Genomic DNA, 27,381 nt, shown 5'->3' on the forward strand with positions numbered 1-27,381 from the left:
GACCCTCAGCATATATTGGTGCATGGAGTTGCTCCTCCCCAGGTGCAGCACTCTGCACTTCCCCTTATTGAACTTCATGAGGTTGACTTCATGAGGTTTCAATTTCCTTTCTAATTTTTTTTCCCATCATCCTCAGAAGTGAATTTCAAATTTTGAAACATTTTGTGATAGACAGATACACTAAAAGAATGCATATTCTAACATCTAAATATATGTAACTGCAGTCCTGAGAACTACCTTGAAAAGATCACATGTTTTCCTCTTGTGATAATGTTGGGGTTTTTTTCTTAATGTCTGACTAGAAATGATGTGGGAATGTAGAAGACAACAAAAAAGCTACGTGTAACCAAATTTGTTATACCTAAAACCAGCCAAAGCTGCTCAACAGCACAGTCAGGAAGAGTTTGTGGGATGTTGAGGATTCTAGAACATCAGTAGGGGTGCAAAGTAAGGAAGTCCTGCCTCCTGCCCTTCTGTGTGTTCTGGGCCTTTGCCACAAGGAAAGCAAGGAGGAACTAACAGGGTAGAAAGGGCAAAATCAGGGTGCTGCTCTCAGCTACTGCCTTGAGAAACAGAGCAGCCATGGTAACTGCTATGTCCTCAGCTGAGTCGTAGAAACTGTCTACTGTATCCTGAGGCAGCAGCAAGCCTGAAGTTCTGTGGGGAATGGAGCAGATAATACAGGAGACAGCTCTTTTCACAGACACCTGCTGTTTTTTTTCCTCTGTTATCTGTAAAGCTTTTCAATCAGGGAAATTAATAAATTTGTATCTAGGCAAAGCAGACAGTTACTTAGGGTAACATCATGAGACTAACTGGATGAGGCCCTCTGTAGAGAGATAGGAGCAGTCTCATGTTCACAAGCCCTGGCCCTCATGAGGGACTTCAACCACCCCGATATCTGTTGGAGGGACAACACAGCAGTACATAAGCAATCCAGGAGGTTCCTGGAAAACGTTGATGTTAACTTCTTTCTCCAAGTGATAGAGGATCCAACAAGGGGAGGTGCTATGCTGGACCTTGTTCTCACCAACAAGGAGGGGCTGGAGCGGAGTGTGAAGCTCAAGGACAGCCTTGGCTGCAGTGACCATGAAATGGTGGAGTTCAAGATCCTTAGGGCAGTGAGGAGGGAGAACAGCAAGCTCACTACCCTGGACTTCAGGAGAGCAGACTTTGGCCTCTTCAGGATCTGCTTGGCAGGGTAACATGGGATGAAGCCCTGGAGGGAAGGGGGGTCCAAGGAAGCTTGTTAATATTCAAGGATCACCTCCTCCAAGCTCAGGAGCAATGCATCCTGGCAAAGAGGAAGTTGAGTAAGACCATCAGGAGGCCTGCATGGATGAACAGGGAGCTCTTGGATAAACTCAAACATAAAAAGGAAGAGGGTGGAAGCAAGGACAGGTAGCCTGGGAGGAATACAGAGAAACTGTCTGGGTAGCCAAGGATCATCTTAGGAAGGCCAAAGCCCTGATAGAATTAAATCTGGCCAGGGACATGAAGGGTAACAAAAAAAGCTTCTACAGGTACATCGTTGATAAAAGAAAGACCAGGTAAAATGTGGGCCCTCTCCAGAATGAAAGAGGAGACTTGGTTACCTGGGATATGGAGAAGGCTGAGGTACCCAGTGACTTTTTTGCCTCAGGCTTCATCAGCGAGGGCTCCAGCCACACTGTCCAAGATACGGAAAGTAAAGATGGGGACTGGGAGAAGGGAGAACTGCCCATTGTAGGAGAAGATCAGGTTTGAGACCATCTAAGGAACCTGAAGGTGCCCAAGTCCATGGGACCTGAGGACATGCATCTGCAGGTCCTGAGGGAACTGGTGGATGAAGTGGCTGTCCATCCTATTTGAGAAGTCGTGGCAGTCTGATGAAGTTCCCACTAATTGGAAAAGGGGAAACATAACCCCCATTTTTAAAAAGGGAAGTAAAGAAGACCCAGGGAACCACAGGCCAGTCAGTCTCACCTCTGTGCCTTGCAAGATCATGGAGCAGATCTTCCTGGAAACTATGCCAGGGCACATGGAAAATGAGGAAGTGATTTGTGACAGCCAACACGGCTTCACAAGGGGTGAATCATGCCTGACAAAATTGGTGGCCTTCAATGATGGGGTTACAGCGCTGGTGGATAAGGGAAGAACAACTGACATAATCTACCTGAACTTGTGCAAAGCATTTGACACTGTCCCACACAACATCCTTGTCTCTAAATTAGACATGGATTTGACGGATGGACCACTCAGTGGGTAAGGGATTGGCTTGATGGTCACATCAAAGAGTTGTGCTCAACAGCTCCATGTCCAAGTGGAGAGCAGTGACGAGTGCTGTTCATCAGGGGTGGCTGTTGGGACCGGTGCTGTTTAACATCTTTGTTGGTGACATGGACAGTGGGATTGAGGCACCCTCAGCAGTTTGCCAATGACACCAAGCTGTGTGGTGCAGTCACACGCTGGAGGGAAGGCATGTGCCATCCAGAGGGACCTGGACAGGCTGGAGAGGTGGGACTGTGCAAACCTCATGGAGTTCAACAAGGCCAAGTGCAAGGTCCTGCAGATGGGTTGGGGCAGTCCCCAGCACAAATACAGGCTGGGTGATGAGTGGACTGAGAGCAGCCCTGTGGAGAAGGACATGGGGTATTAGTGGATGGAAAACTGACTATGAGCCAGCAATGTGTGCTCCTCACAGCCCAGAAAGCCAACCGTGTCCTGGCCTGCATCTAGAGAAGTGTGGCCAGCAGGTCGAGGGAGGGGATTCTGTCCCTCTACTCTGCTCTCCTGAGACCCCACCTGGAGTCCTGTGTCCAGCTCTGGGGCCCCCAATGTAAGAAGGACATGGACCTGCTCGAGCAGGTCCAGAGGAGGCCACAAAGATGCTCGGGGGGGCTGGAGCACCTCCCCTGTGAGGACAGGTTGAGAGAGTTGGGGGTGTTCAGCCTGGAGAAGAGAAGGCTCTCGGGAGACCTTAGAGCAGCCTCCCAGGACTTAAATGGGGCTACAGGAAAGGTGGGGAGGGACTCTTGATCAGGGATGGTAGTGTTAGGATGAGGGGTGTCAGTTTTAAACTGAAAGAGTGTAGATCTAGATTAGACATAAGGAAGAAATTCTTCCCTGTGAGGGTAGTGAGGCCCTGGCACAGGTTGCCCAGAGAAGCTGTAGCTGCCCCCTCCCTGGAAGGGTTCGAGGCCAGGTTGGACGAGGCTCTGAGCAACCTGGTCTAGTGGAAGGTGTCCCTGCCCATGGCAGGGGGTTTGGAACTAGATGGTCTTTAAGGTCCCTTCCAACTCAAACCATGCTATGATTGTATGATTTCCTAAGCTGTTTCTCCCATTAAATAAAGATGGGTTATGCAAGGGTATGTGAAAGATGAAAGCATTTCCTTTATTAAGGTTATCTAGCCAAGGACCTTTTCAATGCAGAAGATGACAATAAAGAAAATAGGGAAGCCACAAACAAAACCACACAGAGACCCAGACCTGAGAGACAAGTGTTAACAGAGATCATGCAAAAGACCAATTGTCTCCAGCCACTATTTGATGAGCCATTAGAAAGTACAGGCACAGCTTTGGAGACCAGCCTAGACTTTGTAACTAGTAAGAAGGGGGAAACAAGAGCAACATAAGGATTTGAGGTATTTTAACTCGGTCTATGGGACTATGCAAAACTTAAGGAAAAGGGTTGGGGAGGAACAAAGCAGGGAATAGATGGAAAGGGTCCGGTTTTGTAAAAACCAAGGCTGGTCAGTGTACTTGTCTGAGTGCTGCTCCTGATCATCAGCAGTCTGCCCTATCTTCTTATTAAATCCTTCCTTAACTATCTTTCTATGAAATCTCACTACCCCATGTACGTGTGCTATAAGGTTGAGGTGCCAGCAACTGGTGAGATTGGAGTGAGGGAATTTGGGGTTCGAAACTGCAGTGAGACTGGGGATATAGGGGCTCTGGGGCCAGCAACTGGAGCAAGTGGGGTCTCAGCATAAGTAGCTGGAGCAGCCATAGGTCTCTGGATCATCTCACTGGGTGCCCACAGTGAGACCTATAGGTCAGACCTATGTGAGGGGACTTGGTGCCAGCAACTGGAGTCAGACCAAGGGTGAAGGCACCGCAGGCCTGTGGTGTCAGCAGCAGGAACGCGTGAGTGTCTGCTCCAGCCTCTAGGACGGGAGTAGTGCGTGTCCTAGGCACAGCATGAGCAAGGTAAGGTGCGGGGGGGCTCAGCACCAGGAGCAGGACTGTGGTTCACAGCCCTTGTGCTGGGTGCCAGCTTCCGGGGGGGAGTATTTGTATCTTCCCCAAACCTGGGATGTGTGGATGTAATTTGACAGCAAACTTCAGCCTGGATTCAAAAGCAAGCAGGAGGCCCTGGGTCCCATCAGGGGTATTAGATATTACAGAATCATCTTGGTTGGAAAAGACCTTGAAGATCCTCCACTCCAACCATTAACCTCACACTGACCATTCTCAACTCCACCAGATCCCTCAGCGCTGGGTCAATCCGATTCTTCAACACCTCCAGGGATGGGGACTCCACCCCTGCCCTGGGCAGCCCATTCCAACGCCCAACAACCCCTTCTGGAAAGAAATACTTCCTAAGAGCCAGTCTGACCCTGCCCTGGCGCAGCTTGAGGCCATTCCCTCTTGTCCTGGTGCTGGTTCCTTGGCTCAAGAGACTCATCCCCCCTCTCTGCACCCTCCTTTCAGGGAGTTGTAGAGGGCCAGGAGGTCTCCCCTCAGCCTCCTCTTCTCCAGACTAAACCCCCCCAGTTCCCTCAGCCGCTCCCCATCAGACCTGTGCTCCAGACCCTGCACCAGCTTCGTTGCCCTTCTCTGGACACGCTCGAGTCATTCAATGTCCTTTTTGTAGCAAGAGACCCGAAACTGAACCCAGTCATCGAGGTGCAGCCTCACCCGTGCCGAGTCCAGGGGTAAGATCCCTTCCCTGTCCCTGCTGGCCATGCTATTGCTGATACAAGCCAGGATACCATTGGTCTTCTTGGCCACCTGGGCTCACTGCTGGCTCATGTTCAGTAGGACCCATGAGTGTGGGGTACCTGTGGGATGAATGTGCTAGCAAGCATCAAGCTGGACTAACCAGCAGGTAGCAGACTCACAGCGAAAATAAGAAGGTCCAAGATCTGGGCAGGATTATAGGATAGACAGAGGAGCCAGGCTCTCTAGCTAATCAATGGATCCATGATAATGAATAGACTGCAGCTTAAAATGAGAACTTTTAGGAGTAACAAAGGAAAAAAATCAGTGTAAACCACAGCAATTCCAGTTGTTTTTCTTAGAGAAGTCTGAATACAACCCTGAACTCTTTCAAAGATGTAGTGATTTATACAGATGTCTTCGTAAGAATTTGTGCACACAGGTGTAACAGTTTATGCAAAAATACAGTCTGGAGACTAAGTTACACATAACAGTGACCATAACCAAGGTACCAAATGGGGATGAATGGAAACAAAATAACACCAAACTTTCACATGCGAGAATTCTACAAATAGTATTGGCAAAAGCAGAAACACTAAGCCCAATTGCACTGTGTAGGACTTAGTACTCATTCCTCAGGAAAACAGCCTCACCAAGGCAGCTGATCCTGTGACAATAGTTGATTATAACTTCTCTGGAGATCATTTCATTCCCTTCATTTTAAAGAAACTGTTTTCTGTATGCATATGCTGATGACATCATCACAACGTAATGAACATGATCAATTACATAACAATATCCTCTTTTCTTGCATTTCCTTTTCCTAACTTAATAACTTAGTGTTGTGATGTTGCAAAGAATTCTCACACCCTGAAGACAAGGGCAAGAACACATTGCACAACACAGTGTATGTTAGGAGTCTCAGCCTGGCATAAATTTTATTTTATAAGACATTTTATAGATGTTTAGCCAAATCTTTTGCTGTTTTGAAAAGCTTTCCCTCTTCCAATGCCATTCTGTTCCTCCCAATTTTTAAGGAGATTAATGACTATTTTTACATAGTCAAATTCTTTGAGTATCTATCCATTTTCATAATGGCAAATGGGGAAACAAAACCAGTTTAGAATTACTACAATTGTATTCATTTACCAAACTGTTCTATTAATAAGTACAATGAGTTTAATTCTGCTCAAGATTTGTAAAATACCCTGTCTACATCACATTCACTGTTTTCACTCCCTGTACCACAAAACAAAACTTTTGACCTTATTATTCTTTTGGTTTCATGCCAAAAAGTGCCTTGGTTAGCACTTTCCTACTATATCAGCTATTCTAGCTATTAGTCATTCCTTAAACTACAGTAGTAGCTCAAAACTTACTTCCCTGAAAATACAAACATCTGTAGACTTCATCTTCTGGCCTGCTTCATCATCTGGACTACTAGAAACACTTTCTGTACCGGTAGACCTTGGTAATTCCACTGCTAATATTACTACTAGATTTCCTGTGCCAGAATTTGGTATTATGGAAAAAACAGTGTACTCTTTCAATAAAAAGAGACTTTAGAAGACAGAAAACACCCTTCTAAGTGTCACAGATGAGACAGAATAAATGGTAACCTCTAGTGGGTCTGGACACTGGGGATTATTTACCTTCTTATTTCACACTCACTCACTGGCTTTCTCCCACGTGCATTCACACTGAGATTGTTGCTGGTCTGTGAAGGTTGGGGGAAAAGTCATGCTGGTTCTGTGCTGTACAGCTGGGGCCCAGTTACCAGTCTTGAGCATTACAGGTCAAAGCCTCTGGGCAGCCCCTGGCATTCATTCCCATGCAGCCCTTTGATCACCTGGATTTTCCTGCACTTCCAGGATCTCTTCTCTAGCTGGTATCTTCACTTTCTTTCTGGGCCCTTCCTGGTTTTTTTCAGGAACCCTTCATTTTGGCACCAACTCTTCCTTCAAGAACACCAAGCCCACAATTTTCCCAGTCTAAATATTTTATGTGCTGAAACACAACGCAATCAGAATGGTTTGAGTTGGAAGGGACCTTAAAGATCATCTAGTTCCAACTCCCCTGCCATGGGCAGGGACACCTTCCACTAGCCCAGGTTGCCCAAAGCCCTGTCCAACCTGGCCTCCTACTTGGTGGTTCTGCCTCATATCTCTTTACTGATGTATTAAATTTTGTGTATTTCAGGTGCTACCAAAATTTACAAGCAGCCCATACTGGTTGCAGCTAGCAAGTAGCAGGCTTCTGCCCGAGAGTTCAAAAGCACCTCGGAAGGTACTATCTCAAAAAATTATGCAAAATTCTCTTTATATAGAATCTCCATTTCTGTACAAAGGCATAACTCCACAAGTGGAAGATACTGCACATATTAATCAAACAAGAATTCTTTATTTTGACATTGCAAGGCAGTAAAATACAAGTATACAAAAAATATAAGAAAGTGGCAGTGATGATGCAACTTGATGTAATCCTACAGAAATCTAATCCAGAGTGGACTGCTTCATCAATATATGGATCTTAAAATATTGCACCTTTTCAAATAGGGAGCACTCAAGAAGAAAGTGTTTATACTCCCGGGAGGTACAACAGCCCCTAAACTGGTATCTTAAACTTCAGAGTAAGGCACCAATTGGCAAGTGTGATCCTTGTTCTGTTTAATCACCTTGTGTGTAAGATAAGTGCAAGATGCATGTTAATGCTGCATCTTTGTCAGCTGGAGGAAACAGCCTTCATTTTCCTAGGCAGGACAATAAAAAAAAAAAGAAAAAGCACATGCCTAATTTTCCAGCCTCCCTCCATATCCCTCTGTGGTTCCTATTCATAAGTCTATCTTGAAAAAATATTTTAAAATATTAAAACATATAAAAAGTCACATTTACATTAAAAAGCCAGGAACTATGCCAACTTACTATGCGAGGACTGAGACTGAACAGTGAACAGACTGTAGTCCATATGTAACCCAGTTTATCAGGATTTAGGCTCTACCACAAAAAGAGAACAATGCCCATCTCCCATATCACATCAAACGGGAGTAACTGCATCTGGACACAAGCAAGAGAAATCAGAACATGAAGAGACTGTGTAGGAAATTTCCAAAATAACTGATTGATTATGCCACAACTTTTCTTATTGATCAGTTAAAACAAAACTTTGCAAATATTAGCTAAATAAAGAACTTTAAATGATCATGGCTGAAGACAGAAAACTCACAGAACAGGGTAGTAATGTGAAAATCTTCCCTTTCATTTAAAAGGGAAACAAATGGCAGTGATAAATAAACCAAGCAAAAAACGCTTAGACTGTAAAGAGCTGCCCTGAATATTTTTGTTAATTAAAAAAAGACAAAAGATCCTTTTGTACAAGGCTGTAGGGTTTTGGGGATTCAGTTTTACAGTGCAGTTTATAGACTCCTGAGAAGTTGGTGGATTGAATGCTATGCCTGTGACACACAGGTACTATGCCAAACAAATTCCTCAAAAGTAATATTCCATACAGTTGTTCACTCTTGGGACTAAGGGGAGCTAATCTAGAAATTCTAGATTCAAAACTGTATCTGGGGCAGTTTATGGAGGCTTACCTGTCTGTATGAGAAATCCTGGATCTCTACTTGCTTTGTTGATAACCTTGGATATTTTGTAGTTCTCTTGATAATTTGGCTACAGAAGAAACGTGCAAAAATAGACTTTTAAGGGATCAAGATGGATAGGAAAGTGTCAAGTACTGAAAACAATAACCTTCCATTTTAGAGACGGTAAGGATTCTCTTTCACAAGGGAGCTCTTTTCTAATGCAAACAGGAGCTGATTGTCCTGCATGAAGAACCAGACAGAAAGTATTTAAAAAATTTAAGATACAAGCATAAGTAGCATTTTATAATTTTCCTTTCAGAAAGGCTTAACCTTTTTAAAAGTTATATGAATAGTCTGTTTCCCTTTCCACATTCACTTTGCTGACAAATGTCCTTATGTCTCCTTCCAAAGGATGTTCCCACTTCTTCCCATTTCCAGTGCTGATCCTCTGTTCATCAATTTCTGACCGTATGGAATAAGTCAGGATATTAGAATTTTAAACCCTGAACTGAATCAGATTACAAAGAGAGTTGCCAGATTATTTTAGAAGACGACATCAAGAATTAGACTGGCTGGATATAAACAAGCATTCCTTGCTTGTGCATGTGATGTCACAGTCCATAAACGTAGACATCCATACTCAAAGTTGAGCTTTGGCAGTATCTGTCTTCCAACAGAGCTGGCAGGGTTATTTTCCTGGCAGATAGCCAGGAAACAGGTAAAGGTCCCGACAGAGCGTGCTACAATACTCTGACATTTCCTTGCAGCGGTGAAATTCTGTGCCTGGGGCATAACCTTCTCGTTGTTTGATTTGCCTGTTCACCTGGATGTGAAATTAAAAAAAATAAAATGACTGGAAGGATTAAGACGACAGAATAAAAACGTCATTGCTTTCTGTACTCATAGTTTATCTTATTAAGTAGTCCCCTATGTATTGTCTTTCTATATTATAAGGAGGATAAAGAACTGGGGTGCAGTTCCACAGCAGCTTGTTGCCGTGGTCACACTGCTGTCTTCACTCCCTCTTCCCCCATTTTCTTAATCTTTACCTTACGTGAGTGCAAGTGCTTGTGCAGCTATGTGGTAAGCAGTTCAGGGAATGAATCCACCTGAAAGAAAAGCTATTTCTATAGAAAAAAAGTAATTCTTGACAAGCCAGATTAATTCTTCTCGTAAGTTCACCATGAGCCTGCACAAGTGAAATGGAAGGAGTCAAAGAAACAACATTTTTACTTTGGTTAAACTGCTGTGAAACTGTGTGTGTATATATATGTATACACACGTACACACAAAAATGGGGAAAGTAGTAATAATTTTGCTATGAAAAAGGCAAGAACAATCACTTTGATAGAGATTAATCCTAACAATTTTAAGCACTGGAAGGCTCTTCAGAAACCAGGTAAGTCGCACCTCAATGACTGGGTTCAGTTTCAGGCCTCTCGCTACAAAAAGGACATTGAATGACTCGAGCGTGTCCAGAGAAGGGCAACGAAGCTGGTGCAGGGTCTGGAGCACAGGTCTGATGGGGAGTGGCTGAGGGAACTGGGGGGGTTTAGTCTGGAGAAGAGGAGGCTGAGGGGAGACCTCATCGCCCTCTACAACTCCCTGAAAGGAGGGTGCAGAGAGGGGGGATGAGTCTCTTGAACCAAGGAACAAGCCATAGGACAAGAGGGAATGGCCTCAAGCTGCACCAGGGCAGGGTTAGACTGGCTCTTAGGAAGTATTTCTTTCCAGAAGGGGTTGTTGGGCGTTGGAATGGGCTGCTCAGGGAGGTGGTGGAGTCCCCATCCCTGGAGGGGTTGAAGAGTTGGGTTGACCCAGCGCTGAAGGATCTGGTGGAGTTGAGAACGGTCAGTGTGAGGTTAATGGTTGGAGTGGAGGATCTTCAAGGTCTTTTCCAACCGAGATGATTCTGTGGTTCTGTGAAGTGTGGGAGAAGAAAGACACTCCAGCTCACCTTCACCAACATGTCAGCCACATGAGTGTCTCGGGAGTCCTCTGCAAACACAGCGGTGAGAGCCTCGATATACCAGGATCCACGCTTGGTGTTCCGCATGGCCGCAGTGCCTGAGAAGAAAGTGTGTAAGATGAAGTTTCTGGGGAACACAGACAAATAAAACCTCCTTATGCCCCAACACTTAGGGCCTCCCCTCCATACCTTTCAGACAAGCATATCCACAGATCATATCAGAGCATGTAGGGAGACGCAGCTTGAGATTTTCTTCCTTGTTTGCATCACTTTCCTCACAGCCTGGGGAATCTGACCATTCTTTCCCATCTCTTTGATCCACTCCCCGGTCTGTCTCATCTGGGTGGGGGGAGGAAAAAGAAGAAATTATCATGAATTACTGGATATAGTTTTCCTGTACTTCTTTAGCTTTGGGCTTTGGTCAGCAATGCCACGCCTTCTGTCAAGCAGAAAGCTTTTGCACGAACTTTAAGCTTTGTCAGCTGTTTTTAAAACTCATCTGAAAGTTCTTCTGCACAAACTAATGCATATACCAATAAGTGCTGAACCTACTCAACCTAATATGACTGTTAGTCCGCATGCCAACTGATTTTCCCCCCCCCCCTCTTCTTTCCTATGCAATCATGGGATATTTGGAAAGCAAAGAACTTTCTGACAGTTCTTCACCATGCACAGTAGGATCTGATGCCTAGCTCTAAAAGTTTCTATTTTCCACTTTTACCTACCTTAGAAATGTCCAAAAATGTCTAGTCTAGTTTGCAATGCTAACTACCTACTTTTTGCAGAACTCAAAATGAGAGTTATAATTTTAGTGGCTAAGGTCTGCCTCCAAGACATCCAGAAAACATGGGCCAAATATCTCCCCCAGTTCTAAATCCTGACTATAATATCACTTGTTTCAATTAAAAGCATAAATTGTGCAATAGTAAAATGCAAAATAATTTGACCCCAAAGACAAGAGAAAGAACTTGAGTACATGAAGATTAGTTTATAACCTGGAGAACATTTAATGCCCTTTCCAGGACTCATTAGTATGTATTATGACAAGTGTACATATTCTCAATTGCTTGTTTACATGATGCAGAGTTTTCACTGTAATATAGACTAACTGCTTAGTGGCAGTAACTTTAATAGTCCAGCTATGCTGTAGGAAAAGTAAAACTACATTTTACAGGTTTTCTATATAATTTTGCCCTTTTGTTGTAAAATGAGAATCTACTATTCTACTTACTTCCTAGTAAGTAGACGCTAGTCTTAGGAGGCACAAGTGTCCACTTCAGAGGCCCTCCTGTTATGACAGCTCTAGGTTTTTGTTGCCAGGTCATGCCTAAGAAATGCATTTGGATTTCTAACACTTTTACAGGCAGTGGCACTGAAGGCATCTCATAATTATGCATAGGTAATGGTCAGTTCATAAGTCAGCAACGTTGTTGTTTTCCTCCAAGCAGCAGTGGGAAGGGTGTGATTGTCTGACAGGATAGATATACCCTATAATTAAGGCTCCATAGCTCAAAATTTCATGTTTATTTCCATCAAGTTCCTTCATCATCTCTTTAAGGTAGCAATGCAAATTTTTCCACTTTTAACCGCATTTTTTCATGTCTTATCACACTTCTCCAAATCCTTTTAATTCTGTATCTTCTTAAAAATTTAGTGTACTGTTCACAGTGTATGCTATTTCAGATAAGACGGGTTGTCACCCCATAATACATAAAGTCAAAACCTTTTTGATTAAAGCTTCAGAATTAGATGTCTTCCTCATGCATTTGTCTTCAAACACCATCCCAGTCAACTTACCAACAGAACTAAAAAGTGTAAAGCACTAACCCTATCAGGATATTCCTCTGCATACTTAACCTCTAATTTACATCACCAATCACTGCCACCCAGCTTGATTAAGTCTGTTTAAATTTTACTGAAGCTCCCAGATAGCAATTTTCCCATCTGATTTAAATAACTGCTAGCTACCTATTTGTCATTATTTACCACAGTTCTTCACTCTTCTGGATCAACTACTATATTAAACACAGATGTTACGCAGCTTCAAAGTGTGATTTTATGTCATACTGAAATCTATTTGTCTTTTCCCATTGGTTTCTGTTGCCACTGGTTTTTAATCCGTGACTGTAGGTGGACTATTTCAATTCTTTAGTAGACTTCTGCCAAAGACCCTTTGGAAATTAAGACGACAGTACCAACTCCTCTTTATCTACATTTTTTAGTGTGTCATTAATAGAAGATAGATAAGGCCTATTACATAAATGTAGGGAAAAAGAATAACCTATTCATTTCTCATTTTGTTTCAACAGAGAGATTGACTACTAATCTAAAGTTGTCCACACTATTTATACAGTCTTTTAAATGCTGCTTTTGAAAAAAATTTGTATTGGCTAGTCTAATCTTTGAATGCTAACATGAAAAGGTACACCTATTTGTTGACAGCTCAATTACTCTGTAACTAGCTTTCCCCTCCAGCTAATAATAAAGATTTAAAAGAGAGGTTAAAAAAAAGTAGATTTTGGCTTTTTTTTTAAATTGAGAAAAGATTTTTTTACTTTTCATTTGCTCAAGTCTCAATCCTTTGCCTATTGCAGTATCCCAGTTCTACAGCATTTTGCATAATGAGCCTACCACTCCTTCTTAACTGATACCTTTTTGGGAATAGGAAGGCCAAGCCTGATTCATTGATGTGAACAGACCCATTATGGTAACCTTACAGTCAAATAAACCTAATTACCTAATAAAGTCAGCTGCAAAGCTTTGGCTTATTACACTTATTTCCACAGTGTTATGAGTCTGCATTTTCATGTTTGTTCAAGAGTATCTAAAGATTCAATAACATAAGAAAAGCAATCACATTCAATTCATATTGTAAACACACACATTACAATATTTCCAAATGCTTAGAAGGATCATATATTTCTGATCACCAAAATACTTCATGTGACTAAGTTTTTCTCCTCACTGGGATTGAACACAAGTAGGTAACAGGTGAATGAAACATCCTCTTGGCTAGAGGACAAACTATAAAGCTCTGCTAAAAATGAAAAAGAAGGGAGACAATTGCAAGGAACGAGGGAAAAGAAGGGAGAAAAGCATACACACTAGAACATCTCTATCACAACAGAGAAAACAAAGCTTTCTAAGACAGAACTTTGCGTTAGAGTATCCACAGTTTCACAGTGATATCAAAAAGTCCAAATACTTTAGTGAAAAACTTGGTGATTAGCAGATCTGAAAGGTATGTACTTACAGATGTGTGTTTAGTTACAAAAGGAGAGAAAATGAATAGCACAATTTCAAAAAAAAGGAACAGAAAGAGTGGAAAAAAACAAGTCTATGAGAATCAAGAAAAGAATTCTGTACAATAGTATGTAAAAATTCTACAGTAGTATGTGGAAGAGGGTGTAAGGAAAGGTCATTTGGAGGTTGAAAACAGGATAGGGTAAAGGGGAAAAAGAAAAAAGACAAAGACAAAAAAAGACTTTGATCCAACTTTGATAGCTCAAGAGACAACAGCACAAGAGACATAACACATCCAGGATCAAGAGAAAGACAGGACCTCAGACAGGACTCCATTGCTAGTGTACCACTCCATGCTGTGCTGCAATTTGATGCACCATATGCCCCACTCCCCCTACTGCAGGCAAAGCGAGAAAGCCTCAACATACGAGTGGGATGTGATAAAAGTTTGGTATCATTAAGGTGCTCTGGGGTCTGCAAGTCAATGCACACACCCCATGCAGAGCAAAAGACACTTACAGAGCAACAGATGCAGTGGCAGCAGCAGGGCAGAGGGAGGTGAATATGGGTTCCACTTACACCTGAGAGAAGCAAAGACGAGAGTTGACAGCAAGTTGAATGTGAGGGTGTGTCTGTGAGTAAGATGAGCCTTAATGGCATGCCCAATACATGGCTTTCAGTATTTGGGCACTCACCTCCCCGGCAGGCCTGAATAAAGAACATTTTGGGCTTATTCTGGAGATTTGGACAGTTTGCATTATCAAAGAGCCGGAAAGCCTCCTGCAACTGAGAGAAGAAAGAAGATAAATATTCTTCTTTGCAGCCTTCTGTGAGCCAAACCCAGTCTTGCCTTGTTTCCCTGTATTTTGGTCATTACCTCACCAGTCTTGATATTTTCTCCTTTAGCTCCAAACTCACCACGTGACAAACACATACCTTTCCTACCCTCTCCCTCAGCTCCTACTAGTCAGAGTTCATGCACTCTACCTAGTACTTGTACAGGAAGAGAGAATGAAATAACTTTCCCTACTTGCCCTATTTCTATGCCATTCTTTATCCTACAGACCTCCCATAGACAGCCCCCTGCCCTTTTCTTCCCACAAGAACTTAGTTTTTCCTTTTTAAAAAATGTGAATTTTCAGTCTCCCATCACTTCTTTTTATTTTTTTTTAAATTCTTTTCCCTCTTTCCATTGATACTTTCCAAGAGATAACCTACAACACCACATCAGGACACAGCAATATACCTGTAGTAGTTTGCCATCACTGCCGTAAACCCCACCCTCCACACCGTGAGAAAGCAAAGCGACAATGCAGGAATCCACATCCCGATGACCTGGCAGCTTAGAGAACCTCTCCAATGCATTCTGCATCTCCTGGAAGAGAGAATAAATAAAGAAATGTTTAATGCTTTCCAGACTTGCACAGGGGAAATGGCCCAATATACTGGGAAAAATACAAATGATCCTCCTGTTGTGAAATAAACCTTACATACGTCAAATTTACAAGACAAAAGACATGTCCATAAAAGAACAGCAAAATGTTATGTAATATTCAGTCCTAAGTATAACATTGTGAAGTAGGAATCACTTAGGCCAACAGGGGGGTGCAGCAAGTATCTTGAGTTGGTCCACATGGATTTAACGTAGGAGAAACCAACTGATATTTTATTGGGTTTTACACTGACACTTGAATCTGGCTGGGATATTGGAGCAATTTAACAGATACATACTCTGGTACTTCAGGCATTCAAACCTAAAGATCAAAACACGGTAACAGTTTACAAACTTTAGGAACTCTGACAACATGGCAGGTGCAAAAGCCTTACTTTGATGTTGCAAAAAGTTGTCTTCTTTAATAAAACACACTAACACATTCTGTATCACTTGGTTTCATTAAAAGGAATAAGAAGAAATGAGGCTGGAGAAGGCAGCAACTGCATTCCCAGGGAAAAGAGAGTGGCTTGATTTAGTTGTGGAACATTACCAATTTTCTCAAGTCAAGCACGGCCACTTCTCTAGCAAAGCAAAGAGTGAAAGAGTGGAACTTAACTACAAAGACACTAGAAGACTGATAAATAGGATGGCAATTGACTCCATCAGTGAAAGGACATGAAAACATCACTTAAAATTGCAAGACTAGGTCAAATATTTGTAAAATTTAACTTCTAGGATAGCAGAACACTGGAAAAGTCTAGATAAATTGCAGACTTTACTAATTTGTGGTTTTAACACACATGCCAGGTGTGGTCTAGAAATTCTTGCCCCTTTCACTAGAGTCAGGCTAGAATAGTACCTCTTGTAGTCCCTTTGTGATCCTACTTTCTGTCGTAAGTCCTCTGCCTTCCAAGCTTCTTCAAATTTATCAGTATGTGAGCAGACATCATCCCATTTAGCCTTATTTTCTATTCATAAGTGACCGTTCGCATCTTCCTGTTCCAGCTTAGTTACAACAAAGGGAACCTCTTAAGACGTTTATATAACACTTACAAACTCTCATCCATACTGGATATGAAGTACTGGGATCCATCCCCCTTACCCGTGCAGTTTGATCATGACAGACAGTCACTTGATACCCAAGATGCTTGAAAAGCATCTCCAGGGAAGTACAGTCCACATCTCCCCCTGCGCGGTATTCCAAGTCCTTCTCACTGCTGAAATGGACATTGCTGAGAATAAGTGCTAAGCCTCGGGGCTCTGATATCAGTTTATATGCCTGAAAAGAAGATTTAAAATTGGTAAATTTAGACTACACAAGGAAATAGAGTAGAAAAGCAATCTCAACCTGCCAACTTGATACAATATGCAGGATTTCTTGATTGAGAGCAAAAAAACAGTAGAGGTCAAATTTTTGAAGGGGTTGTGGGCTTTTTTAAATAAATAAAACAAATGTTTGTATTGCAGTGGGTCCCAAAAATAACTGTATTTGCAAGTCTCCACAACTGATGATCCTACAACATTTATTAAGATGTTATACTAGCTTGCCTTATTCCTCATTTTAAAAGAAACACAGCTTACCCATTTCAAACTGTGAATTAGGCCTTGCTGGCTTTTTTCCCTTTCCCCACCCTCATCCCAGCACGGCCCCATATATTTCTGTCATCTCCATCAAAGGCCTTAGAACAACACTATGTAAAATCTCACTAACATTTCTTAATTGCTGTTGGAAGCAGACAGAGATGTAAAATAGCATGTGAGTGCAACTGTAACAGGAAGGGGCTGTCAGTCACGGATCCTGAAAGTTATGCGGCCAAAGGTCAACAGGGAAAGAACTAATTTAAAAGGGGTGTCTTCAAATTAAGTTCCCTCTCTGACCCTCCCACTCTAACAACAACAAATCAACAGTAAATCAGTTACTAACACTCCTGTAAATTGGAAGTAAAATTTAATACCAAAGGAGCATATCAAATTAGGTGTATCAAGGCACAGCTGTAAAAGGAACCAAGTCAGGGTCACACTGACGCTACCTAATTAGGTCTCCCCAATAGACAGTTTAAAATAAAAATAAATCTGTTTTGCTGTACACAGAGCCTGTGACAGTGTTAAGTGTTAGCACACTGTGTAACTACTAAAGCGTCTGCCCCACCACAATCTATGCTTTACAAATAGAATAAACAAAAAGTAATTAGACTGCCTACTTCAAATGCTGCAGATTAGAAATTCAGGTTGTCCTACACAATACTATCAGCACAGAATCATGATCTGGTTCTTGAGCCAAAGAAGGCTGTACTTCTGGGTACAGTTGGCAATTAAAGCAGCCATTAACACAGTTCTAGTATTTTACAGTCATTTGCAGGGTGTGCCATCACACAGGAGATGAGGATGCAGACAAATAAACAGGAGGCAATAATACTGACAGCTTACACAGAGCAACAAAACAGAAGGCATTTCACGAAGATCATCGTGACCAAAAACCAGAGGCAGAGATTTGTAGTTACAGAACTAGCCATAATTTTTTCACTTGTAAATAAGAACTACATCAAATTGAACATGACTGGTAACACCTTTCAGTTACACAAATAGCACAACTCTGATCCACATCCCAATGAAGAATGTGTTTCAACTCAGTTTTAAGTAGCACGTGTTCAGTTGATATATCCAAACACCTCACCTCTTTCACATCTTAAGGAGATTTTCTCTGTCAACTACTTACCAAGTGCTGATGATCACGATAAAATTCAGGAGAGCAGTACTTCACTGGAGGAATTGGCAGACCATCTCCATTATCCAAGGAATGTTCCACTGGTTCTGTGCAAAACAAACAATAAAAAAAATCCCCACTACAAAGCCTCTGCACTAAGGTAGTAGCTTACAAATTCTGAACTATGTTGTCTTAGTCATATTCCTGTACTATGCTATTCATACCTCTAAAAATCTTCCTTGATCAGGGACTTCAGACATAATCAAACATAGGAGAAGAAAGAAAAAGTACTGGAATGGTATTCTTATTTCTTTATAATTTTAATTAGCAACTTTTTTGTCTTGTATGTGGATGATACTTTCCTAAGGTCTAGTAAATTTGGTTCTACAGAGATGAAAACAGAATTCTTACCTAAAATTAGAGCTGTGTGCTTTCTGTCTTTTTGTACAGTATGTTCACAGTTAGGCTGACAAAATAGCTAGAAATATTCAAATAGAATAGTGCTTTTCCTTTCATAAAAGGCCTCCCATGCTCACTGGATACAATTATTTATTTTTTGCTGAACACATGCATAAGTGATCAAACTAGACATTTCTAACTTCCATAAAGTACAATGCCCTCTTACTTATCTGCCTCTGAACAACCCCTTCCTCTAGATAACAGCAGATGGGGTGAATCATAATCAATTATTTGTCATTCGCAGACAAACACTCACTCCCCTATCCTGAAGAAACAGAGCTAATGACATTCATGATGTCCTTTGAAATCCTTTTTCAGCCTTTTGAGGCATGGCTTCCCTAGTTGAAGGAACATATGCTCTAAAAAACCAAGACAACCCAACCCTAAAACCTTTCCACCTAAATGAAAAAATCCTTCAAAATCACTTGTTCTTTAACACCAGAGAGAGCTCCCAGTAACCAGTACACAGTTCAAGCTGCAGTTAGGGAACATGAGTACTCCAGGCATTACCAGAGGCAACATAAAAACTACCAAGAAGATTCATCCCAACTAGTTCCCTGATCTAAGTCACAAATGCTTGCTATAGAAAAGATGATTTGCTGCACTCGACAGAAGCTACAGAAATCTGTTGGGCCCATGTAACATATATAAGGCCTTGTACTTAAATTTATTTGCTAAGAAGGAAGTCTAAGTTAAAGAATACTGTCCAAAAATCAGTATCTTCTCAGTTTTAGTTCAACTAAACTCTATTACAAACCTTAAAGAAGAAAATCTTTGCAGAATCTAACATTTTACTGACATGTACTGTTTAAGCAACCAAAATTCCTGTAAGAATAACTGAAGCTGACTAGGAACTGATTGAGTTCTCTCTTCCAGTATGCTATTTCACTGTCATTTTCTAGCCTAATTCTGCCTCCTGCATCTGATCATAATTTAGTCGGTTCACTGTCAAGTTTGTATTCCTTGAATGATCAAAGTGGTGGTGAGCTTATTTCTAGAACTGAATTAAGAGAATATTAAGAAATTAGAAGCAACCAACCAGATAGCAAATGAAGTATTTACAACGTCATGTGTGACTCACCAGTCCAGCGTGGTCTCTTTGAATTACACAACTCACTGGCAGGGAATGGAAGATTTGATCCATAACAGTGTTCAAGCTACAAGACATACAATAAAACCATGAAAAAGTAGCATAAACTAGCTATTTTTTAATCTACAAGCCTGTACTGTAGAGAATCATGGAACAAAGATACATGCGTTTACATACACATATATATGACTTAAAAATTGTTCACATCCAAATGAAACATCCTGACAAGATGGCAGCATTTTCTCTCAATGCAAAATTCCTTCCCTTCTTTGCTCATCTCCACTTCTACCAAAATTCCCAGTTTGGAAACCTTACAGCAGTCATCTTGTCCTCCTTGTTTTTGCCAAAAATTGATTTGTCCAGTGATTCCTATCTTTTTCTTTGCTTTCAAGATTTCATTGTTTGTATAGCAAAGCACAACTGAAAACAAAAAAATAGAAAGGGTAGTCTAATAAATTCTACATTTTAATAAGGGAACATCTCTCTTCAAAAATATCTGGTCTTCCTTCCTTTGTATGAAATATGTTTACTGCAAGTTTCTGTCCTTGTCAATACACTAAGACTATTGAATCTTTGCTAAATTCTTCCTTTAATCCAATGCTAACAAATGTAGATAGAATGAAGTAAAAATAACAAAATAAAGAAAAGTCCCTCTCTCCTCAACAGACAAGTCTAGCTTTTAGTAGCTTTCTACTCAGAATCATCGAACGCTAAAAGATTTCAGAGAAAAATATTTTCTTTGCAGCTTTTGGGTTCTTGAGACACATCCATGAAGAACATGTTGGATATAAGAACATCCAGGAACCTTGTGAAGTTCAACAAGGGGAAGTGCAGAGTGCTGCACCTGGGGAGGAGCAACTCCATGCACCAATATATGCTGAGGGTCAACCAGCTGGGAAACAGCTTGGCAGAAAATGTCCTGGGGGACCTGGTGGACACCAAGTTGAACAGGAGACAGCAACGTGCCTTTATTGCAAACAAGGCTAATGGTATCCTGGGCTGCATTAGGAGGAATGTTGCCATCAGGTCAAGGGAGGTGACCCTTCTCCTCTGCTCAGCTCTGGCAAGGCTGCATCTGCAGTCCTGTGTCCAGTTCTGGGCTCCCCAGTAGAAGACAGACATCAACATACTGGAGAGAGGCCAACAACAGGCCACAAAGATGATGAAGGGACTGGAGCACCTCACATATGAGGAAAAGCTGAGAGAGCTGGGACTGTTCAGCCTGGAGCAAAGAAGGCTCAGTGGGCTGTTATCAATGCCTATAAACACCTGAAGAGAGGGTGCAAAGAGGACAGAACCAGGCTCTTCAGTGGTGCCCAGTGACAGGACTAGAGGCCACGGGCACAGCTGAAACAGAGAAGGCTCCATCTGAACATCAGGAAACACCTTTTTACTGTGAGGGTGACTGAGCACTGGGAGAAGGCTGCCCAGAGAGGCCACAGAACCTCCATCTTTGGAGATATTAAAAAGTCACCTAGATGTGGCCCTGGGCAACCTGCTCAAGGTGACACTGCTTGAGCAGAGGCTTTGGACCAGATGACCTCCAGAGGTCCCTTCCAACCTCTGTCATCTTGCAATTCTGTCTGTAAATTCTGTTCTTCCCAAATTCCTTTTCCTCCGCTTTTACTAAGGCTACTACAAGTTTCAATTTGCAACAAAAACCCATCCTATCCTTCATAAACAATTTTTGGGGTTTTTTCGCCATTTGAAAAAGATCACTTTGTGCCTAAAGTCAATCTGAAATCCAGTCCATCCATCCCTCTTTTTTTTTTTTTAAAAAAACCTGTTGTACCCTTGCAGTCCCATGACTCAGGTTGGATGTTGTCTTCAAGATCATTGTCTCCAGATGCTGCTGTTTGGTTTCTCGTAGAGCTTCACAGAAGGCTGAGAAGGCATTAGGGCCTCTCTTGGGCAGCAAATCAAGGAATTCCACATTTTGGCTGAAGCTCCCAGACTTGGCCTAGATTCAGAGAAAAAACAAAATCCACACTCAAAGTAACACCCCAACACAATTCATTTTCAATGAAACTTCAGAACAACTAATTTTTTTTTACTTCATCTAAATGTTTCATCACCATGCTTAGCTGTGCTAGATCCATTTTTATAGTCTTTCCTAGCTGATTTCACTCCTACTACTCTATTCCTACTAGCTCAAGGGGGAGAGTATATGACAACACAGCAAGCCAACAATTCATATGTTACTACACACACAGTAATATGCCCTCTTCTCATTAAACTTTACTCCAGTTACTGTTGGAATAGTATCTATTTCCCCCCATTGAATACATGAAGTCCAGAACATGCTTCCATTACTGCCCAATAGTTTATGGTCTCATGCGCAGATATGCAAATCCCTCAGAAAGCATTAAGTAAAATACTTATTATATGCAGTCAATTCCAAAAAGACACTACATATGTATAGACTGTAACATATAGACCAACAAAGCAATATATAGTAGTATATGAGAAAAAGTAACAATCAAATATTAAACGTATGTATCTGTAAGACATTCTCAAGAAGTTCTAAGTGTTAGAATATTAACAGGGAATTTGCTGACAAACTTCTTATTTTCTACAATAATAGCCTTCCCTGTGTAATGTAAAACACACCAAAACATCACATACTAAAATACTGGGTATCAAAAATAAATTTTATCAATTGTATGGAACTGATCTTATATTTTTTGAATTACCACTTAGATCCAAGATCTCTTCTTTTGGAGGAAGCCTTGAGTCACATGTGTAAATCCTCTGCTACAAAAGATTTCACATCATCTGGCTTCTTTCATAAACTTTTTCAAGCTTGGTGTTAAAAGCTGTTTGGCTTTTGTCCTATCACATTGTTTGGAAGGTTATTGCAAAATCTTGTTGATCCAATGCTTATGAACCTGTTCTGAAATTTCAGATCTATGTTCATTCATGACTGACTAATAGCATTTATTTTTGTATCAACAATGTCCCTTGACTTCAGTGTTCTCCTGTCCTTCCCCTTACTTATCAAACTTCTTTCTATAAATCAGTCTAGATTTGCTACAGTAAACAAGCTACTTTCTTTCAGGCTCCTCACCAATGGCCTCTTCCCCTTGATAATGCAGCACCCTTTCCTATTCCCATGGAAACCTCAGCTTTCAGAGCACTGTTGACTAGAAGTGCATATAGTAATATCTCACCTGTGTCCTTCCACAAGTATGAAAATACTTGCCCCTTTCTCCTGGTAAGACTTCTCCATTAGTCCATAGAAGATAACCAGCTCCATATACTCATATCTTGCTGTAAGCCCACTGCATTTTATTTTACCTGATAAAGTAAATTGACAGCTGATATTCTACAGTACCTATTAATTGTTTCTTCCTTTCTACTAGACCTGCAGCTGTTTATGACAAGCTCTTCTTCACTTAGTCTTCATAGTCTCTGACTAAACCATGAATCATAATTAAGAATACAAGCTGACCTCAAGAATTGGATCATAAGTTTTACTGAAAAGTTCAGAAATTTCCATAATGTTCATATTCTGCACTTTGTATGTGCAGTAGTCAGCTTCTGGCAGACTTCTTCCTTAATGCTTCCTTAAATACCCAAAGTGCTGCACCTCCTCATGTGACTTCCACATCAACAGCACATTTAGGTTATACTAAATAATGTTCAGCAATCATTCAGAAGTAAAACTTTCATAAGACAGACTTCTTTCATTTTATTTTCTAATACATCCTTAATTTATTTTTGTACCCTCACAGATGAGTTTGATAATCTGCATAACAGTAACTGGTTGCACGATAAACTCTGAATTCCTGGCAAAATCCCATAGTATTAGTCTTCTTATTGAGCCTGAATGTACAAGCAGAATCTGTGGAGAGAGCATATATATTTGACAAACATCCTCGTCAAATTTATTTCACTTTGTCAAAGCCAGTGATCCCTTCATTACTGTCTAGTGATCAAAACAGAGCATTTAAATCCCTGTATCTACACAATCTGATAGTCTTTGATTACAATACAGAGTATTGAACTTGTTTAAAAAGCAAGAGAAAGCTCTTGCTATCATATCTGCAGTTTTGAAGGTCCATCCCAGAGCTCTGGGAGAACATCAGATCCTCTGACAAGATGGCATTAATGAAGTGGATTTCGGACTTCATCTTAAAAACAGCTGTTTTCACTGCCCCACTTTATTTCCACTATCTTTTTTGTTCTGTGTTTGAAATCCCTCTCTTCTGGGCCTTCATCTAGATAATTTACATCATATTTGCTACACAGTAAACACAAGGGCTTTCTTCCTTATTCTTTCTTTAAAATATATATGTATCATTGAGAAAAATCTCAAATTGTTTAGTATCTTTCTTGAGTGACCCAATTTAAATTCATTCCAGTCAGTTCCTACTCTCTTTCCCCACTTTGGACATCAAAGGAAGCTGCTCCTACTTATTAATTTTTCTCTAGTGTACACCTACAAACTCTTTACTTACTCTTCATATTCCTTGTGAGGTCTTCATCCAGCTCAACCACCTCTGTCTTCAGTGGCTCTTCCTCCAATGTCCTCCTCTCCACCTTTTTCTTACATGTAGTAAAGTTTCAGTACTGGTTTAGCACCTCATACCTGAAGAAATTTCATGCTTCCTTTATCTCCCTGAGCTCCTTGGTTTATTTCACTTTCCTTAGATGCAAAAGTTTACTTAAGTAAAGCGCCCTGTTTCCAGAACCATTTTCTATATTCTTCTGTTTAGTTTAAATGAAACCAACAGGACCAGTATCACTGTTGTGATTTTAAGACAAGAACATTTAAAACATAACTATTTATCCAAATTTCTTGATTTCCCGACTTTTTGGGGGAGCAGGGGGATATACAGAATCAGTCAGTTACAGCATCCAGGAAAATCTACGCTCTATCATCAGACGCAGCGGCATTTGTCTCCTCCTATTTCCACTAAAGTACCTGATGCATCACAATACATTTTCAAGAATAGGCTACCTAACAGCTCTTCTAAAACCTTTGTTCATATTTGAACCAGAGTGGAAGACAACTACAAATTCACAGACTTATTATAGAAAAATGAAAGGTAAGACAAAGTGGTTTTGACTCAGGTGATTTTTTTCTTTTTTTACCCATGTTACTTTTTGTTTATCTATAGCACTGTTATTAGTACTGTACTGCAAATGTTCCCTTCATTTCTATCCTTCCAGTACAATGCATATTTTTGCAGTATTACTGTTCCAGTTGTGAATGGTTTCCTCCTACCCCTGCCATATTTCTCTTTTGCTGCGATTTCCAGATTCATACCCTGCAACAGTAGTTCAAGTCACTCTGTTCTCTTGCTCAAGCTGCTACTGCTATTTATATACATTTAAGCTCTTAGTTATGTGTGTATGTTGGACTAGGCACAATTTTTTCCACTACGCTATTACTGGCTTATCTATCATACACCTCTGTCCTTACTGATAATCCATTACTAAGTATTGTTGCATCTCCTTTTATCCAGTTACACCTGAAGGGGAAGATTCCCTTAGTCTTCTTTCCCTCTGTCTGTTTAATGCTTCTTAAATACAGCTGCATTTTGCCAAAAAGACTATTTTCTCTGACATTATCCTACCTTTGAGAGGGCTGCCTTTCCCCCCCCCCGCCCCTTTTCTTCCCCTTCCCTTCCTTCCCCTTCAGTGACTAACTGCAGGCCAGCAACTAAACATCCCTACTAACCACCCATACTTCAGCAGTGTCATTGTTTAACTCCCAGTTGGCTGCTAAGCACCACACAGCCATTCAGTCACTCCCTCCTCAGCAGGATGGTGGGGAGAATCGAAAGGGTAAAAGTGAAAAAACTTGTGGGTTGAGACAAAGTAAGTTTAACAGGTAAAGCAAAAGCCGTGCACACAAGTAAGCAAAATAAGGAATTAATTCACTACTTCCCATCGGCAGGCAGATGCTAAGCCATCTCCAGGACAGCAGGGCTCCATCATGCCTAAGTTACTTGGGAAGACAAACGGCCTAACTTCAAACGTTCCACCCTTTCTTCTTCTTCCCCCAGCTTTTATTGCTGAGCATGATGTCGTATGGTACAGAATATCCCTTGGGTCAGCTGTCCCAGCTGTGTCCCCTCCCAACTTCTTGTGCACCCCCAGCCTCCTCACTGGAGGGGCTGTGTGAGAATCAGAAAAGACCTTGACTCTGTGTAAGCACTCCTCAGTAGTAACTAAAACACCCCTGTGTTACCAACACCGTTTTCATTACAAATCCAAAACACAGCCCCATACAAGCTGCTATTCAGAAATTAACTCTATCCCAGCCAAAACCAGTACAATCAGTACTTGATTCATTCTCTGACTTTCACTGTCCTCTTTCATTAGGGACTGGAGCTATTTCAGGTAAGACTGCCTGCATCTCCCACAACTTCACACAGGTATCCATGACAGGTCCCATGAGGAATTTCACATTATCTTTGACACATAATGAGTCAAAATTCATCAGGAAGTTAGTTCTTCACTGCTTTCAAAAACCTTATCAGTCTCAGGTTCATACCTTCTGCACTGGTGCCCAGCAAAGAGCTCATAATTCTATTTTTCAGCACCTGTTCTTATGACAGGACCATCAACCTTACTAACAGACTAAAAAGTCCCTCAATTGCTTATTTGCATCCCAAGATGCACTTGATGTGCACCTTCAGTTCTTTTCTTTGCAGTTTGCTTTCTCTTTGAAGACCTGTATCTCCATCCTGCAGAGTCTTCAGTGCATTACCATACCTCTGGGAGCAATCCCGAACTATTTCCAAAGACTTCTCTTCACAGTACCCACTGCTCAGATTAAGTATCAAAAACCCATGAACGGCATTCATCAGCTGAGAGTAAGTCTTGGCTCACATAGTAAGGTTCTTCACACAATTTACAAAGACACATATGACATACAAATTCTTTAAGTGAAAGGTGCCACAACAAGCTGGTTCATAATACATTCATTTACTTACTTTCACGGTATTCTCGTGGAAATAGGTATTATTCCTACTTCTACAAACGAAAAAAAAGGCACAAAATGATAACAAAGGACTGGAAGATACCACCTGACTCACAAAGCACAGCCTGCCACAACTACATACCAGCATGCAAGCCAACACTTTTGTACATCTCAGACAAAATCCGTATTGCCAAAAGCAGCTTACATTCTGTGTGTTGCAAGCAAACCCTACACTGCTTTGCATGTTCTCCAAACGTAATCACATTAAAATATGCAGGTAAAACACAGATGAGTTCTATCGTGCTGCGACTGCCAAGAACGACACTGAGCTTAACTAGAACTAAAGCTCACAGTGCAGAGGAGTACAACCTGCATACCTGTATAATTTCCATCATCTCCGTGGTGATGATATCCTTCTCTATCATATGCTCCGCCAATTCTTTCAAAATCAGCTGTTTTGCCAGCATCACCCGGTTCTTCTTTAGCGCTTCCTGGTGACATCGCTGCATGCCGCACGCCACCAGCATCCTGGCAGGAGAGGGGAGACCAAAGCCAAACTCAGGAGCAGGAGCCACGCTTCACCCTCCCAACTTTCTGCTCGGGGGGGAAGCAGACCGACCCCGCGGGCACCCGCCACCTGACAACGGGCGGAAGAGGCCTCCACCGCCCACCCCACCGGGGATGGGCAGAGAAGGGGGCGCTCCGTGCCACCCCCGAGCCCCGAGGCGGCACGGGCCAGGCGGCGGCAGGCCGCGGGCCAGTGCAGGCCGCGGGGCGCTCCCCTGAGACCAGCTCCCGCCAAACAGCGCGCGCCCCTCCCGCCACTCACCCCTCGCTCCGCCGAACGCGCACGCGCGCACACTCACGCACACCCCTTCCCGGCGGCCCCGACGAGTCAAATCGCGAGACCCGCTGCCTCCGGTCACGTGGCCGAGGAAAGGCCCCCGCCCCGCAGCCCCTCCCCTTGCGAAAGCCAAACAAAACATGGTGCCGCCGCCACCCGTTTCGCGCATGCGCAGTTAGGTCACGTATCTTCCGCCGGGGC

General features: G+C 41.9%; 2 protein-coding genes across 7 annotated transcripts in view; both read right to left on the reverse strand.

The window, feature by feature from the left end:
* Window positions 1–7,946, reverse strand: part of CLCN1 (chloride voltage-gated channel 1) — a 68,309-nt gene extending 60,363 nt beyond the window's left edge. The window contains exon 1 of the mRNA XM_074810781.1: window positions 7,844–7,946. The gene's annotated coding sequence lies outside the window, so the exon portion shown is untranslated. The remainder of the gene's footprint in view (window positions 1–7,843) is intronic.
* CASP2 (caspase 2) lies at window positions 7,303–27,267 on the reverse strand. 6 transcript variants are annotated; one of them, XR_012621278.1, is made up of 11 exons: window positions 26,350–26,674; window positions 21,195–21,362; window positions 19,394–19,469; window positions 17,866–17,960; window positions 16,252–16,428; window positions 14,961–15,089; window positions 14,410–14,500; window positions 10,661–10,810; window positions 10,460–10,569; window positions 8,512–9,325; window positions 7,303–7,975 (listed from the first exon to the last, which is right to left on the reverse strand). XR_012621278.1 is itself a non-coding variant. In XM_074810584.1 (11 exons), exons 2-11 carry the CDS (start codon window positions 26,861–26,863, stop codon window positions 9,191–9,193), a joined length of 1,281 nt encoding a protein of 426 aa, XP_074666685.1. In that variant the 5' UTR covers window position 26,864; window positions 27,166–27,267; the 3' UTR covers window positions 7,303–9,190. The 6 variants fall into 6 exon arrangements, 4 of the variants coding, with proteins under 4 accessions (XP_074666685.1, XP_074666686.1, XP_074666674.1 ...); XM_074810584.1 differs by lacking the exon at window positions 26,350–26,674 and adding exons at window positions 26,714–26,864; window positions 27,166–27,267 and having other exon boundaries at window positions 7,303–9,325; XM_074810585.1 differs by adding an exon at window positions 9,552–9,611 and having other exon boundaries at window positions 7,303–9,325.
* Window positions 27,268–27,381: the final 114 nt, after the last annotated feature.

The sequence above is a fragment of the Strix aluco genome, chromosome 2 (genome assembly GCF_031877795.1).
Source record: "Strix aluco isolate bStrAlu1 chromosome 2, bStrAlu1.hap1, whole genome shotgun sequence".
NCBI classification, from domain to species: Eukaryota; Metazoa; Chordata; class Aves; order Strigiformes; family Strigidae; genus Strix; species Strix aluco.

Coding starts and splice junctions, on each gene's coding strand:
- CASP2 (XM_074810573.1), bottom strand. CDS start 26,580: ATGCAAAGCAGTGTAGGGTTTGCTTGCAACACACAGAATGTAAGCTGC. Junction 19,470..21,194: donor TGAGTCATGGGACTGCAAGG/GTACAACAGGTT, acceptor TATGTCTTGTAG/CTTGAACACTGTTATGGATC. Junction 10,570..10,660: donor TGGATATGCTTGTCTGAAAG/GTATGGAGGGGA, acceptor CTTTCTTCTCAG/GCACTGCGGCCATGCGGAAC.